This window comes from Eutrigla gurnardus (genome assembly GCF_963514095.1).
Source record: "Eutrigla gurnardus genome assembly, chromosome: 6".
Taxonomy (NCBI): domain Eukaryota; kingdom Metazoa; phylum Chordata; class Actinopteri; order Perciformes; family Triglidae; genus Eutrigla; species Eutrigla gurnardus.
The window spans coordinates 28111066-28126920 of NC_139920.1; the positions used below are offsets into that span (position 1 = coordinate 28111066).

The following is a 15855-nucleotide window of genomic DNA, read 5'->3' on the forward strand; positions in this document are numbered from 1 at the left end:
CACACAAAATAAAATGCACACGTAACTATAAACACAAGCCCTAAAGCAAATATAATTTTCATCATTTGGTGAGCGACAGACGGGCAATTAAACACAGACGTTTGCAGTCTATTTTATGTAATTATATCTGTTTACACATACGCAGCCTTCTGTATACAGGTACGCTGAAGAAGATATATTCAACTCCACTGAGAGGGACTCGACTCTCGGCGGTCTCCTCCAGACCTGGACCGGTGCAGCCCGGTCTCTACGTGGCTCTACTGGGCATCTCTATTTGGATTGGTTGATGTTAAAGCAGTAAACAGAGTTACCGACTTTGATTTGATTGACTTTGATTTGACTGATTATGTTTTAGCCCCATAAAGAAATTGTCATAAATAAAGTGTAGACTTGGTGGCGAATGTCTTGTTTTGCTCAAAACCCAACAATATTAGATGCTGCCGATTCATAAATTAGAGAAGATATCCCACATTAGACATTTTTATTAGATATTAAATCTAATCTACTAGTGATTCAGTTAATGGGCCACCTAAAGTAAAACAGTGAGGCTTATAATTTCTCAAAAATCAAGAATAAAAATTTAAAAAAAAGAGTCCAACCAACAGCTCGTATATACAAACGGAAAAGAAGTGTATCACGAGCTGGAACCAGCCCATGTTTAAAGATGACGGATTATTATTTCAGCACTATTGTCACCAGACTCTCCGTCTCTGAAATGCTACATTTTGCCAATAATAATAAGCATATAGTGAAAGACTAATATTTTCAAAATGACACACATGTCTGGAACACACAAAGGCTGTTGGAATGAGCTTCAGGAATCGCATATAATTCAAATAGTATAAAAATTCTGTATTTGAATGCTGAAATAAGTATTTAATAATTTATTTAGAAACGTGTTTTCTAACGTTAGCCGATCTCGCCTCGGCCTCCCCGCATAAACGGATGCTTTTGACACATGAAGTCTGGTGAACAATAAAGTTTTCTGAACCACAGCATTCGGTGAAATGAAAAAACTAAAGATATCGACGGACCTCTAGAAGCGATGACGTCATGACGAAGATGCATTCATGCTGCTTACTGCTAAGCTAGAGCGACCCGCGTCTCCATCGGCTGATTCATCAGGAAGGAGACCGACAGCAGGACGTACGTGAGAACGTGAGAGTAGAGCTGACGTGAGATGAGGGCGTAGCCATGGCAACGGGGACAACTTTCTCAATTATTACTCATCTAGAAAGCTGTCACCCATTTGTGATTCAACATATTTATTGGAAATGTTATTGAAACACCCTCTAGTGGACAGGAAGTGAAACAACCACATTGCCGATGATGCCATTGGCAACGTATAAGCCTGTGTAGTGTAGTTAATATTAATAACAGGCTGAATTTGAGCATTACGAGTGGAGGGGCTCAGAAGTGATGAGTGACAGCACGTTAGCGGCGAGTGGAGAGCCTATCTTACTCTACAGACCACACACACACACACACACACACACACCAACCTGTGTGTGTGTGTTTATAGAAAGAAAATTACAGTAATGAGAGCCATGTCAGCGACTCCTCCCATCTCCCCTCTATCTGCTGATTACAGCCCGTTTAGATAGTTAACACACATCCAGCCGCAGAAAGCAGAGCGGCTGAGGTGACCCCCCAGTGACCCTTTAATTAATGAACCCTTCTCTTTCTTTAGCTGCCTTCGTAATCTCTCATCCATTCTTACCAACCACAAAAACACACGGCACCAAAACCAACAAGCGCCACACACACACATTTAGAACACACACACACACACTTCAGCTCATCAGAGCTAATCCCCTCCCTCCGTCTATTTCCTGCCGTCTAATCCAACATCTATCAGAATCCAGCCACCTTCGCTGCAGACAAAATACACAACTAAGCCCTGCTATTCCTAGACAACCTCCATTTGCTTGCGCTGATAATTGGGGAGGCCCCGTACAATGAGCGAGTGCGCGTTAAGCGCAGGCTTCGTACCGGGAGTCGGTGTTGTGTTCGTTTCTGGCTCTGTGGGGGTTCAGATGATTTCCCCGCAGTGTGCGTTTACAAGCGGGTCTGATTACATCAACCTGAAGTCTTCACACAGAATCAAGTGGATCTGTGCTCCGGCCCGTCTGGACCTCTTCAAAACAGATTTAAAAAAATAATAATTAACCCTCTGATGGGTTCTTAAACTGAGGTTATACTTTCTGCGGGGTCCAGAAGGTTGGCGACTGGTGGGACATTCATTTCATAAGAGGGGGAACATGGAGGCTCCACTATGGAACAAATGGTAGCGTATCTACAGCGTGGATGTGGAACACGTCCTCCAAGCAGTTTGGGAGTGTAACCTCGGCTTAGGGCTGCTTGCGACATTGAAATACCTTTTTTTTCCACAATGTAATGGTGGTTTAATGACCTGAAAGTAGCACATGGCTCCAGAGAAGACGACATGCATGACTGGGCTCCTTGGAGATTTGATACACACAACACAAAAAAAGCCTACGTAATAAAGCTAGGTAAAGTAATATAATCATTCCCATCCATGTTTCAGCTGCAAAACATGTGAAACGCATTTAAAAATGACATCATCATAAAGTGCTGAAAGGATGACGAATATTTTTTTAAAAGGAACATGGAAATTAGCGCCGCACTGGTTTCCTCAACAAAGAGCCAATGATTAAGTTTATGATACTTACATGTTTTGTTCACAAATGAACACCAATTTTATGAATTTTTTGAAGCGTGAATGTAAATCGGCAAAATGTACTAAAACGTTCACCTGGCAACCTTTGTTGATGGAGATTAGATGGACGACATACTAGAAAAACCTCTAATTAAAGCATAACACAAACAGCCTCAAACCACCATAAAAGTTGAAACAAAACCAAAAGGCAATAAAAAAAGAATAACTGTCATGAAAGTAGTATTTATGTTTTATTACAGGGCATAACTTTTAGCTAGATGGACATAATAAACTGGTGACCGAGTGTAAAAAATGCAAAAATGTAATCGATGTCCAAGAGAAAACTCTTCAAATTAAAGAAAATAACACATTTATTTTTTATATTATTTATAATTTTTCTTTCCCAGAGGCAAACCTTTGACTTGATTGGCCTGGTTTTTAACAAAACATGTGATCCCATCTTCCCTCCTGAAAGTTCCATTTCTTAAGAAGTTTTCAATGGTAGAAGTTCAAAGTAAGTTTGTTGCTGTGTCTCTAAAACACATGTTTGCCATTTGTATTACAGTCATTCAAATGAACAGCTTCAGACCTACCTGCCAGTCACAACATCCATCTGACAGATATGTGAAAAGCCATCTGACAACACAATCAGTTTCAATAACATTTGCTATTGTCGTGAGCTACGCTTAAAAGTCCTCTTCATTACACTGGATTAATCTGGCGTGCATCCCCCGGGCTCTTCAGAGGCTCGTAGGAAGGTTGAACAAAGCTTTCCTGGAAACCTGAACCAGGCCGACTAAAAACAGCACGTTGCGCTATCGAAACTGGAAGACGCAGATCACGTGATCGCTTTGCTACCGACCGTGTTCTTAATCTCATCACTCATTTATTGTGTATCCTCCTCGCTTCTTCTCACTGGCAGCACCTGGCAAGAGGGCGGTGCTCAAGGTGTTTTGTAACACGAGGTGTAACGTTGAACGGCTGCCAGCGAGAGCTGATCACACCCACGCATGCCTTAATATCACTTCAGGCCCCGAGGCTGCAGACGTTTTTGTTGCAGCCAGTCCCTCCCTTCACAAAACGCCATGGCAACGTTAAACCAGAAAATCAGAACCCCCCGTCAATGGACAGCGACAAATACTAAAGAGAGAGCAAGTAAATCATAAGACGATGATACGTTAACAATAAGTGGAGACGAAGCTAGGTGTGTTTACAACAGGTCCGTCTTTTTAATTTAAAAAAAACAACCACAAACATCCCCACCAAAGATGCCATTCTTATCAATAATAGGCTGCACCGTCGGAACTGAATTTTAAACATTAAAATAAAAAGTAAACGAGCATCCAAGAAATCATTTCATGGTCGTATTGAACTATTCAATATGAATCTGTTGTTGCTGCCCATAAAAAAACACATTTCTTGGCATTGACTTTCCTCTGGACGGGACCCGAGCGGCTGATCATTTATACACTAGAAATGCCTGCGACTTCCCTGGCTGCTGTTTTTATTATTATTAAGTGTTCAGGGTCTCGCGAGGCTCCGATAAGTCCATGCATTAAGGCGCCATGGATCACACCACAATCAACAGATCCACGTCCACAGGAACGTTTATTTGTCTCGGTCAGTGCTGCTCAAAGGCTGGTCCACAGAACGTTGCATGGTTATAACCTTGGATTGTCCTCTAATTCGAGTCAACAAGCCATTCTCCAACATTCAGACAAAATTCTATTCTAAAAGGATTTGATAAAATGATGCCAGTATCACAGCCGTACAGTTAAATTAAACTAATTATCATCAAATTACAACTCACCGTCCTAAATGAGCTCATATTCTAACGTTCACTAAAGTGTGTGGTGTGTTAATCTGCAACAAGCTGCGACATCGAGAAGCTCAACCAACCGGACAAAAGTATTAGAAGTGAGACAACACTTTAAAGGAAATAATACTAATGTGTGTATAATAATTAGCAGTACATTTATAATCATCATTCAAGTAGAGCTTATTAGATATCCTTCAGATTTTAGGCCCCATCTTGGGCGGTCAACAATACACTACCTGTATGTGTGAATGCAGGCGTTCGAGGCTCGGTGTTGTTTTGAGGTTGTGATGAGCAGAACAGACAGAGGGATAAAGACACACACACACACACACACACACACTAGCACACACACTAGCACACACACTAGCACACACACTTGTGTGTACAAGGAAGCAGCGTAGCAGTAGCCGCGGGGGTTAGAGGGGCTCTGGCCAGGGGCACCGTACAAAAGAAGTTTGAAGTGGGACAGAAAGGGAGGGAGGGTAGATTCTGGCCAGCTAAATCAAAGCAGGATGAGAGGATGAGAGATGGAGGGGGGGAGAGAAGGCTGGGACTCCACAGTCGGCCCAAATCCCACATTCAAAAGGCCTTCTGGGCACATTCCTGCCCATTCAACACCATACAGTAATGCAAAAAAGAGAGAGAAAAAAAAAGAGCAGCCTGCATTCTCATATGCTCAAAGCTCGGGTTGGTCGAGTTGAGAAACGAGATTTTAGAGATCATCAAGCTGCACTGGCTCCAAAAGTCCCTACTCTAGTAAGAAAAGCACCATATCCACATTATTGTGGCAACACACTCCTGGTTGATCACTTTGTCCTGAGAACATGATACGTCTACTGTTCAGCCGTCAAACGGAGCATAAAATCACTGTCTCTTTAATTACTTTACAGAGTTGTGATGCCCTGTCTCATATCATTATAAACCAGTGCAGTGTGTTGGCATCTGACAAACCTTCAACCCTGTGGATCCATCACCCAAACTGGTTTCTGCAGCCCCTTGCATTTCTTAAAATCACCGCTGCGTTTGCTTTAAATGCCCAGAAGAAACACCACCACGCACTGTGAAACGGTAAGAACACCCACCTGTGGTACTGGGTCTGCAGGAACTGAAACTCCTCCTTGATGCGGTCCAAGGTTTCTGGGTAGGTCAGTTTCAGTGACTGGGGCGCCCCCGTTGCCGCCGCTGCCGCCGCCGCCGCAGCTGCCACCACTGAGGCCGAGGACCCCGGAGGGGGCTGGAGTGGCGCCTGAGAACAGAAGACAGCCAACTTAAGGAAATTAATAACAGAATTAAAAGTACAGAACAATTCTTGACATTTGATATTGAAATCCCGGTCAAGGGGCTGAATCATTTCTTTATAAGCTGACTCACTGCACATGTATTTCAATAGTTGCATCTAAACTAAAAGGCAAAGACGGGAAGCAAAGATCTACTTGAGCACCATATCTGTACGCGCACTCTCAGAGACCATCATCGCCAGCAGAGCCAGATGTGAATGGGTCATCAAGGAGGGGAGGGTGGAGATGTACGACGGTTTCTTAGCCAAATGAGCACACTTTGTTTAATTGCAAGTCTGGCTTGAAGAAAGAAAAAATAACTGGAGCAGTGGGAGGGAGAAACGTGGGTAAAAAAAAAAAAAGGAGGACCCCATCATAACTGTAGCTCCTTCAAACCCTGTACTTAGTCTCCCATCCCTGCAGGGTTCAGAGCAATTAGGAGACTACAACCATAGGGGTAATGCTGTGGGACAGGCAGACAAAAGGGGGCAGAGGGCTGGACTAGGAGGGTGGTGTCGGGAGGGGGGGGGGGGACGTCTGTCAGTCCATTTGGCTCTCTGTCAAGTGGCCAACGGGGCTCCGGGACAGCCGGTTCACAGGCTCCACGTCGGTCAAGTACGCCGGTGAGGTTAAGCGATAGTCACATACAGACTACTTTACACGCCGTCATCGGGAGTTTATTATATATTTATACGGTTCGCTCCTTTTCCAGGCTGTGATGGGGGATGTAAAGAAAGGGGGGAGGACATATTTAGATTCCTTGCTGAGTAGGAACGTTAGAGCTGATGTAGAATATGGCAGGTTTTATTAGTTCTAAGAATACACATTTAACTCCTGGTGGCTTTTTATACTATAGATCAGGTTCTTTTACATGTTTGTACGTCTTTGCAGGTAGAATCTAAAAATAAAATGCGAGAGCGTTATGTGGAGTGAACCAGCTGCATCCACGGTAACAAGAGGGCAACTCAGTTTCCTCGACTTCTATGTGTGACCTGGAATAAATAAGTCAAGAAATAGAGCTTTGTACTTTTTCTTTTAATAACAGCATTTGCCAAATGGAGCCTGTTGAAAAACTAAAGCTAACCATGCTAGTGAAATAAGTGATATACCTATATAAATGTATTTTATGATTGACTTCCACTTTAAGAGGTTTGTTTAAAAGTAGGGATGCTCCGATCAGCATTTTTGGAGGCTGATCCGATCACAGAATGGATGGGAGAATAATAATAATAATAATAATAATAATAATAATAATAATAATAATAATAATAATAATAATAATAATAATTAAATGCCGTATTCTGTTGTGTGGCGCATTCTCAAATGTCGGATGAGGTTAGTTGTATTAAATTGTCGTCGTTGATTACCACCTCTTGGAATTTTGGCATCGCATGTCTTGCAAACTGCGAGTTTTACATCTTTTTCGGAAAATGTGAAAAAAATTCCAGACTGGAGAACTCACCATGCTGCCAGCCTCATAACACAGAGCGGCAAAACAGTCTCATATAATTTACATCAGGCGCAGAAAAACAGTCTCGGGTAAAAATATATATATATAAATATGCGTTCAGCTTTTCTGATCTGCACTTTGAGGGCCCGCCAATCAACCTGTTTCGGGTCCATATCGGCCGATCGATCGGAGAATCCCTAGTTCAAGGCTTGCCATGCCGGTTGAGTCCAACACGGGGAATACCAAAAACAATCTGCCCACGTTTCCAGCTCGCCAAAATAACCCACGACTTCAGTGACAGCAGCAGCCCCGAATGACATGAACAACAACACATCTCACATCTTGGTGTCCTACACGCCGACGATGTCCGTCACACATTAATGATGTTTAATTAACCACTTAATCACAACATCGCTCAACTCCGGTGCAGCAGAGAACGCCGGAGGGGGGTGGGAGTGTATACAGAACACATGTTCAAACACTGCATGTTGACGTGACGAGAGCGCAGCCTGCCTATGCAGCACCACAGAACGTGCATGTAGGCGTCGGGAGACGTGAGCGTAGAGAAGTGACAGCTCCAGTTGTACCGAAGGGCAGAAAGGGACAGAAAAGAAAGCGTGGGTTTCAGCGGGTGAAACATTATCAGGAGAGGAAAGCAAACACTGAGGAAAGAGGAGAGTGTGTGAAGAGAGAGATCTGAGCTGAACAGGCTACAGAGGTTAAAGGAAAAAAAGACAAGATGGATGGAAAGATAATATGGGTGAGACTAGCAAGTGAGAAAGTCAGAAATATAGAGAAAGAGAAGAAGAGGACGGAGAATGTTTAGAAAGGAGAAATAAGAGAGAAGGGGAACAAAAAAAGATGACAGGAGAGGGGCTGTGGCCTCATTGTTCCTCTTTCTAACAAGCTGCTCTCAATCTGTCGGCCAGATCCCCTCCTGGAGCACACACACACGCACACGCACACACACACACACACACACGCATGCACACAACACACACGCACACACACAATTAAACACACACACACACACACACACACACACACAGTAGTGCTCACACACACACAGTCAGTAGTGCTCACACACACACAGTCAGTAGTGCTCACACACACACACACACAAACCCACCGCTCACACACACTTTTGTCACAAAACCCCATGATTAAACACACACACACTTTGTCAGTAGTGCTCACACATACATACATACATACATACACACACACACACACACACACACACACACACACACACACACTTTTATCACACAAAACCCCATGATTAAACACACACACAGACACACACAAACACACACACACACAAACACACACACACACACACAGCAATTACTCTTCACAGGGGGGAAATAAAAAAAAGAGCTCCAAGGCCATTTTCTAAGAAGGATGGAAGGAGGGGGAAAGAGGCAACTATCCTCTCACTCCTGTTTATCACTCCCTTCTTCTTTTTTTCCATTTTTCTTTTTTTTTTATCATAGCCATGACTCCAGAGGACAGGTGAGAGAAGAGAGGAGCATCTTCCTCACACTAGAGGCATGGATGTGGGAAGGGAGAGTCCGTCTTATTTTCTGATGTTCAAGAGAAAAAAGGGATTTTATGTTTTCGGTCGAGGAAGCCACCTTCTCTCTGTTGGCTCAGCCAATCAGGACCTTACTGCTTACGCACAGCCCCAGACTGCTGGTTAGGGTTATTGTTATGATGATTCACACCAGACTAGACTGGATGCCGTCTCGTAAACACGTAACAACACATTGATCCATCCCAACATACAAAACCCAGTGACGACGGTGGGGAGTTCCCGTATTTCGGGATAATTGTGAACATCCTCACAAGTTGTCATCTTGGCAGAGAAGTGAAAAATAGGACGCTTTTTCAAGAACAGACTCAATGTTACTATTTATGTAGTGGGGGGGTTATGATAACATTATTTCATCTCATCTTAAGTAAGTGTAAGGAAAATTATTCCAGTATGCTTTAGTGTCATTTCGATTATTGGGATAATATTGTAGTTGGGGGTGAGTATTGGCAAGAACCTCACGATACAATACGTATCACGATACTTTGGTCACGATTCAATACGTATCACGATATTGCGATATAAATAAAGATGAAAACACAAGTACCTGTATATGTACATCACATGATATTGATCAGAGGACAAATTGAGTCAAAACTATTTCATTCAAAACAGCCTCTCCATTTTATTAATTCCCATGAAATTCACTGGAATAAATATTGAAAATAAAATGAAAAAGGATATAGTACTGCATTCACAACGCGTCTGCATTATTATTATACGGCAAAGTATTGCGATATATTGCCGTATCGATATTTGTACCCACCCCTAATTGCAGGATAATCGTGATGAGACATTTACATCAGTCAATACCTACGTCTTACATTTCCTATGAACCATCGCCGTTAGCCTGTCCCAACTCCCTGCTCAGGAAAAACCGCTGAGCCGGCTTTAAAGTGAGAGGTCAGGCCGCGGAGCTGACCCGGTGACCTCCGGGAATGGATCTAGACTGGGAGGCCTCACCTGATAATCCTACACTCAGTTATTCCCTCCCTGTCTGCCGTGTCCTGGCTCAAAAGCAAACAAGAGACATGCCGTCTGCCCTTGAACAAAGCTTACATAGACTGAAAATCGCTGTTACACAATTACAGCCTGGATCTTCCTGGGGTTCATACCAAGTCAGGTTCCGTAATAAGGATTGCGTGAGGTTGGGCGGCGCGGGGAAGGAAAAGATTTTCCTCTGATATGATTAGAGATCATCTGATGATTACTCATCCGTTAGCATAAATCATTGGGGAGGTGTTTACAGGCCCCGAACAGCCCGGCGTTGTTAAGTTGTGATCCGTTCCGTTCCAGAAAGCCGGCTGACAAATCCATAAGCTAAAAGATGATGTTTTTTTTGGGCCACCTATTGCACAAGCTGAATTCGCCAAAAACCCAGATAGGACCTCGTTGATCAGATGTATGGGCCCACACACACACACACACACACACACACACAAGCACACTAATCTCTCTCTTAGCCCTGGAAGGCCTAAGTCAATTGCAATGATTAAATGAGGACCTGATGATGAGGGGATGAGAGAGACAGAGAGAATTATTTAAATCAGACCTCAGATCCCTTCGGTGGGGGAAACAATCCAATAAGGATGTTTTAAACATGCTAACCGAGTGAGAAACGGCTGAACGCCAAGCACAACGCCGTGCCATCAACAAATGCAAGAAAGTACGCAACTGAAGAAAAAAAAACACCCAACATCCGTGCACACTCCTGATTCTGATGCTTAGGGACCATTAACAGTGTGGCATTCCCTGAATGAAATCATTCCTGTTTTCATTTGAGTTACCACTAATTACACCGCAAGCAACAAACCACGATGACCTCACATCCTTGCCCACCCCCCACCCCGAGAAACATGTGCACACACATGGATGGGACTACACACCCACACATGCCCACTACAAACACTAAGTGGATGTGTGCACGATGCAGTTCCCACAACTATTTACAAGCACACATGCACTTTATTGTGTTCACACACGAGTGAACTCCTACGTCAAATATCGACGGGAATCCGCAGGACGCGTCCCAATCCTCAGCAGCGACCCACGGAGCGATACATATTTGCTAATGGAGCTGAAAAAAGGAGCCAAATCGGTGTCATTATGTGGTTGTATAGCCATAAGAATATTAGGTTCATCTGTCAAGGGAGAAATGGATTTCTCTTGGAGGACCTCTTATTGTCTTCATTCAATTTTCACCACTGAAAAATGCATTTTTTTTCCCTCCACACGTAGAATCAAGGAAACTAGAAGAAGATGCTACCACTGCTTTGTGGTTGCCACGTTTCTTTTCGGCCATACTGCGATCATTACAGCTGGCTGTGCCCAGCGATTCTACATTACAGCAGATTCTCACTGTTTGATAAACAACTTTTCATTCAACATCAAATGTGGCTCGTTTACACAGAACACAAGATTCAGAGCAGACATGCTAGCAGCTCCGTGTGTACTTAATAAAATAAATAGTAACATGAACATGCTAACATGCTTACAATGATGACACTAAGCGGCCTTAATGGTTTAACATGTACATCAACTAGAAACAAGAAATTGCACCGTATGTAAATTTCACAGTTTAAAACTAGGTGTCGAAATTTGGTTTCGTCTTAATCTCTCAAGAGGACTCTCGTGATTGCCATGGCAACAGCGGCGCATGTAGATCCAACAGCCGTAAGCTGCCATGAAATTCGCTACAGTTTTAATTAGGGGTGAGTGATGGCAAGAACCTCACGATATGATACGTATCACGATACTTTGGTCACGATACGATACTTAACACAAATTTTATCAGAGGACAAGTTGAGTCAAAACTATTTCATTCAAAACAGCCTCTCCGTTTTATTAATTATGGTTATTAAGTACTGCATTCACAACGCGTCTAAACATGATTCTTTTTTTTTTTAAATCGATCTTTGGAGTTGAAAAATCGATATTGTATTGGGCGGCAAAGTATCGCGATATATCGCCTTATGCCGTCAATATTTTTACCCACCTCTAGTTTTAATGTGTTGTATTTTCGTGTGTATTACTGGAGCCGGTATGATAGATCAACACTCATCAACATAAGGTTTGTGGATGAAAAAGAACCAGGCTGGCCGAGCAACAGGGAGGTGGGAGACCGAATCAAGCTTCACTTGACCGGCAAATTGCCGGACTCCAGTGGGACCAGAGGAGGTGGATGTAAGCTTACATCAATGGTGCTTGGTGGTCAAAAACACTTAACGTTTCTCTGGCGTTGTTAATGTTAAGAGACCGGCCATGTTATCTGCCTGGAGGATTGTTTTGTTACTGCTGTTGACGTTCCTCCTGATGCAATTACAAAATATATATACACAAGAGAATTGTTTTTATGTTATGTTATGTCTTTCTTATGTAGCAAATGGACTATAACTGCATTTTGTTGTGTAACAAAGTCGCATAATGACCATAAATGTTCCTTGAATTTCTGCCTTGATTGTTATTAGATTTACATCTTACATTTGTATCGTAATGTTTTAAGTGGTCGCTTAAGCCCGTGAACCAATATTTGGCCATTTCTTCCAGATTTAACTTTATTTACACATGTATATGAATATATATTATATTTATATTAAGTGGGCACTTAGGCCCTGCAATTAGAGATTAAAAGGTATGTCATGAATTTAAATTAAATTTAGCCAATCCAGAATACTTTTGCTTGTTTATTCCAGAAATACTTTTGTTTGTATATTTTGTTTATATATATAATGTCCGTTAGTTGAAGAGTAGTGTTGCATAGTGATTTTGATATCAAATTAATTTTCGATGGAAAATTGGGTTTTCAGATCTGCAAACACTAAATGAAAAGTCAGGGGTCAAAGAAATTATTCAACATCATTTTGAGAGGAACATGAACGTCTCCAATTAAATTTCATGATAAAACTTTTAAAAACGAACTTCATCGTACCTCGATATCATTGGGCACCATGAATATCATCCAATGCATTTCATCTTAATCCACTCTATATTTATTTCAATCCGAAGCCGAGACCAAATCACTGCATCCGTAGATGCCGCTTCCATGGCTAACAAAAAACACCATACATGTTTGGATCGCAGTTTATTTGTTTAATTGGAGCCCTGCCTCTCCGTCTGTCTCCTTTATCTGTGAAGATGGTGTGCTGCTGCCTCCCTTCATATAGCTCGGCCCATTAGTCAGGCCACTAATTACACTGCTTACCCACGGAGTCGATCATCAGAGTAAACACCCACCAAGCTCTCTCTCCCTCCCTCGTCTGACTACCACCACAGACGCCGTGACAGTACGTCTAATACGGAATAGTATTTCTGAACGTGCATCGCCGTGTATCCACCCACACACACACACACACACACACAAAACACCTCCACACCTGACCATGACACATGTCAATACACTGTCCTTTCTCTGTTGTGAAAGCTTCTTATATCAAATTATTCAAACACAGCTGTCAACATTCTGCAGCAAGTCGCATTGTTAAAGCGGCTTGGGAAGAAAAGACACAGGTTGCCCCCCCACCCACACTTCCATCCCCCCCCCACCCTCCATCAAGTGGCTATCTGCTTGGCTCTGCACTGGAGAAACGCACTAGTAATCTCTCAATGATTCCTGCACTTAAAGGGGCTGCCAGGCACCTGTTTCATTAGCACCACACATCTTCCTTTCTCCCCCTCCCCATCCTCGTTCCTCTCTCCTTCCTCCCGCAAGCCTCGTTATTCAAATTTCCCTGCTGTCAGCCCACATTAGCGAAACGCCACAGTTTGCCTGTCAGCTGGCTTAATTGCTGGAGGTGCCTTCTTTTATTAGGTAACCCCCTCAGCTCGTTTGTTCCTTCCACCGAGACGCACCTCCACAACAGCTTGTGTAAACCACAGATCCCATCAGCCTCTTTTTCTTTGTTTTATTCCACCCCCCCCTCCCTCCATCTAATCGGTGGCTGAGCCGAGCAGGCGAGCTCCTGATCGATAGCCACACTCACCACTGGACGACAATGGTGATAAAGAGCTAAAAGCATGCTAGGACTGGGAGAGGGGAGGCTTGCTTTTATGCAAGCTCCGAGGACAAGGCTGAGGCTTCAACTGAGTCACGCATTCAAAGTACCTCTCCCCACCACAGCCTCCTACCTAGCCTTATATTCACTGACGAGGTATTCTTTTGGAAACACCGGGAGATGGATATTTAGGCCAGTGTTCAGTTGAAAAAAGATAAAATTTCTAGCGACTTACAATAAGTACATTTGTCTCAAGAAAGAAACCATATCATTGCTGATAAAGTAAGAGTGAAAAAATAGAAACAAGTGTTTGAGTATAGTAGCTGTTCAGCAAGTATACCTTAAGAACAGTGCTATAATCAAAGTGCTATAGGTAAGAACATAGCACTTTGATTATAAGGCTACAAAATTCCTTCCAGCTCAACTTAACGTTTAGAAATCAACTGTTAAGTTTCAATTTGGCCCGATTCCGAAAAATCCGAGCACAGAACTTCAACTTGGTCACATTCAAATATGGAAAAATTACCATAAATCATTACCAGGTTGCACCAACGGTCCAATACCTGAATATCAGTTAAAAACCATTTACTATGGCAACACAACATTCAATCTGTAACACGGCATTGATGCCCGGTTGGGTTTTGGATTACATATTTGCCTAATTGACGCTAACCCGTTACACAACTCAGAACTGGTCTCGAGTGCTGGAGTCCATAGTGAGCCAGCGACTTCACTCGAGACGTTGACCAGAAACATCTCCGACTTTGGATTTTCTGCAAACAATTAGCCTTTCCAGAGATCCCACCGAGACGAGCAAAGAGTCAGACAATCAGTTACAAAACAAATCCAGTTCAAATATTTTATTGAATACAACTTATGTGGAAGAAGAGATGACAGCCAACAAACCCAAGCTGTCTACAGTTAGTGTACCAACAACTAGAGCACAGCCCTGATGAATGTTTACAATGGTTTCGGTAGCAAACAAATTAGTGGTTTAGATAATATGAGAGACGATGACGTGTCAGAAACCTGTCTGATCACCTTTGCCCTAATAGATTATGAAACACTATAATGCGTGTATTTCTGGCTAAGCTACAAATAGATTCGACGATACTTCACCCACAATTGTCGCCTCCTAACGAACCTCTGATGGTCATTAGAGGGCTATGGGTAATATCAGGGCCGATCATTGTGACCTTCGAGAGGTTTGGATGTCTTTGATAATTCACTATTACCTTTGGCAACGTGAAAGATCTTTAAAAATGACTTCCTCTCCAAAGCAAACAGATGGACACGGACACATTTTAGTGAGTTAGAGTGAAACCTGCCAACGCCACCATTTTGTCCTTCTAAATGTATTCATTTTTACTCCTTAGTTACTCCTTAGTTACTCAGTATCATTACAGGCCAAGAAAAGAAATTGGCAATTTGATCTCAAATACATGTGATACTCTGCTGTGGTATTTTACGTTCTCCTTTTTGTCCATGTACGGTCTATGGGTCTACAGTGTCGAGGCCTGCAGGGATGACGTCTTCTTTTAAGACCAGAACTTAGCATCACTCCATTGGATTTTGGATTATTGCAGCAAATATACTCCGTGGCAAACAAGTTAATACATATGTTTTGTTTATAAAGCTCACACATTTACATAATTGTTTAGGATTTTTTAAATCCTGAATGCATAAACGAACTACGCCACGGTCGACGGGGGATTTTTGTAGTCTCATTTAGCCGCTTCTTAGCAACCACCTTTATATAAAAGCTTCATAAATCAACAAGGAGGGCTTTTATTTAGTATTTTACATCTGAACTACAGCTGGGATTACATCCTTCATCTTTCAATGCGCCTGAAAGCTACAAACATGTAAAAACAGCGACAAAGTCTCTTGTTCAAGACGTGGAAATGAAACAAATATAGCCCAATATTTAAAAGCATCATTCGATTTGAAAAGAATAGCGCTAAATATGTTGACGTGAGTCACATGTTTATGTAATATGTGGGTCACATCCTTCACAGCAGACCAGTATCCAGTGATGACAGGT

At 42.6% G+C, this 15855-nt stretch overlaps 2 protein-coding genes across 7 annotated transcripts in view; one reads left to right on the forward strand and one right to left on the reverse strand.

Moving 5' to 3' along the window:
* tle2b (TLE family member 2, transcriptional corepressor b) overlaps window positions 1–15855 on the forward strand; it is a 149692-nt gene that overhangs the window by 101028 nt on the left and 32809 nt on the right. The window lies entirely within an intron of this gene.
* The window catches only part of tle2a (TLE family member 2, transcriptional corepressor a), a 40083-nt gene that overhangs the window by 22215 nt on the left and 2013 nt on the right, over window positions 1–15855 (reverse strand). For 4 of the 6 annotated variants that reach the window (XM_084010781.1, XM_084010780.1, XM_084010777.1 and 1 more), the window contains exon 2: window positions 5582–5766. In XM_084010781.1, coding sequence (XP_083866907.1) covers window positions 5582–5766 — 185 coding nt within the window. The remainder of the gene's footprint in view (window positions 1–5581; window positions 5767–15855) is intronic. The other 2 variants (XM_084010779.1, XM_084010778.1) reach the window with 1 other exon arrangement.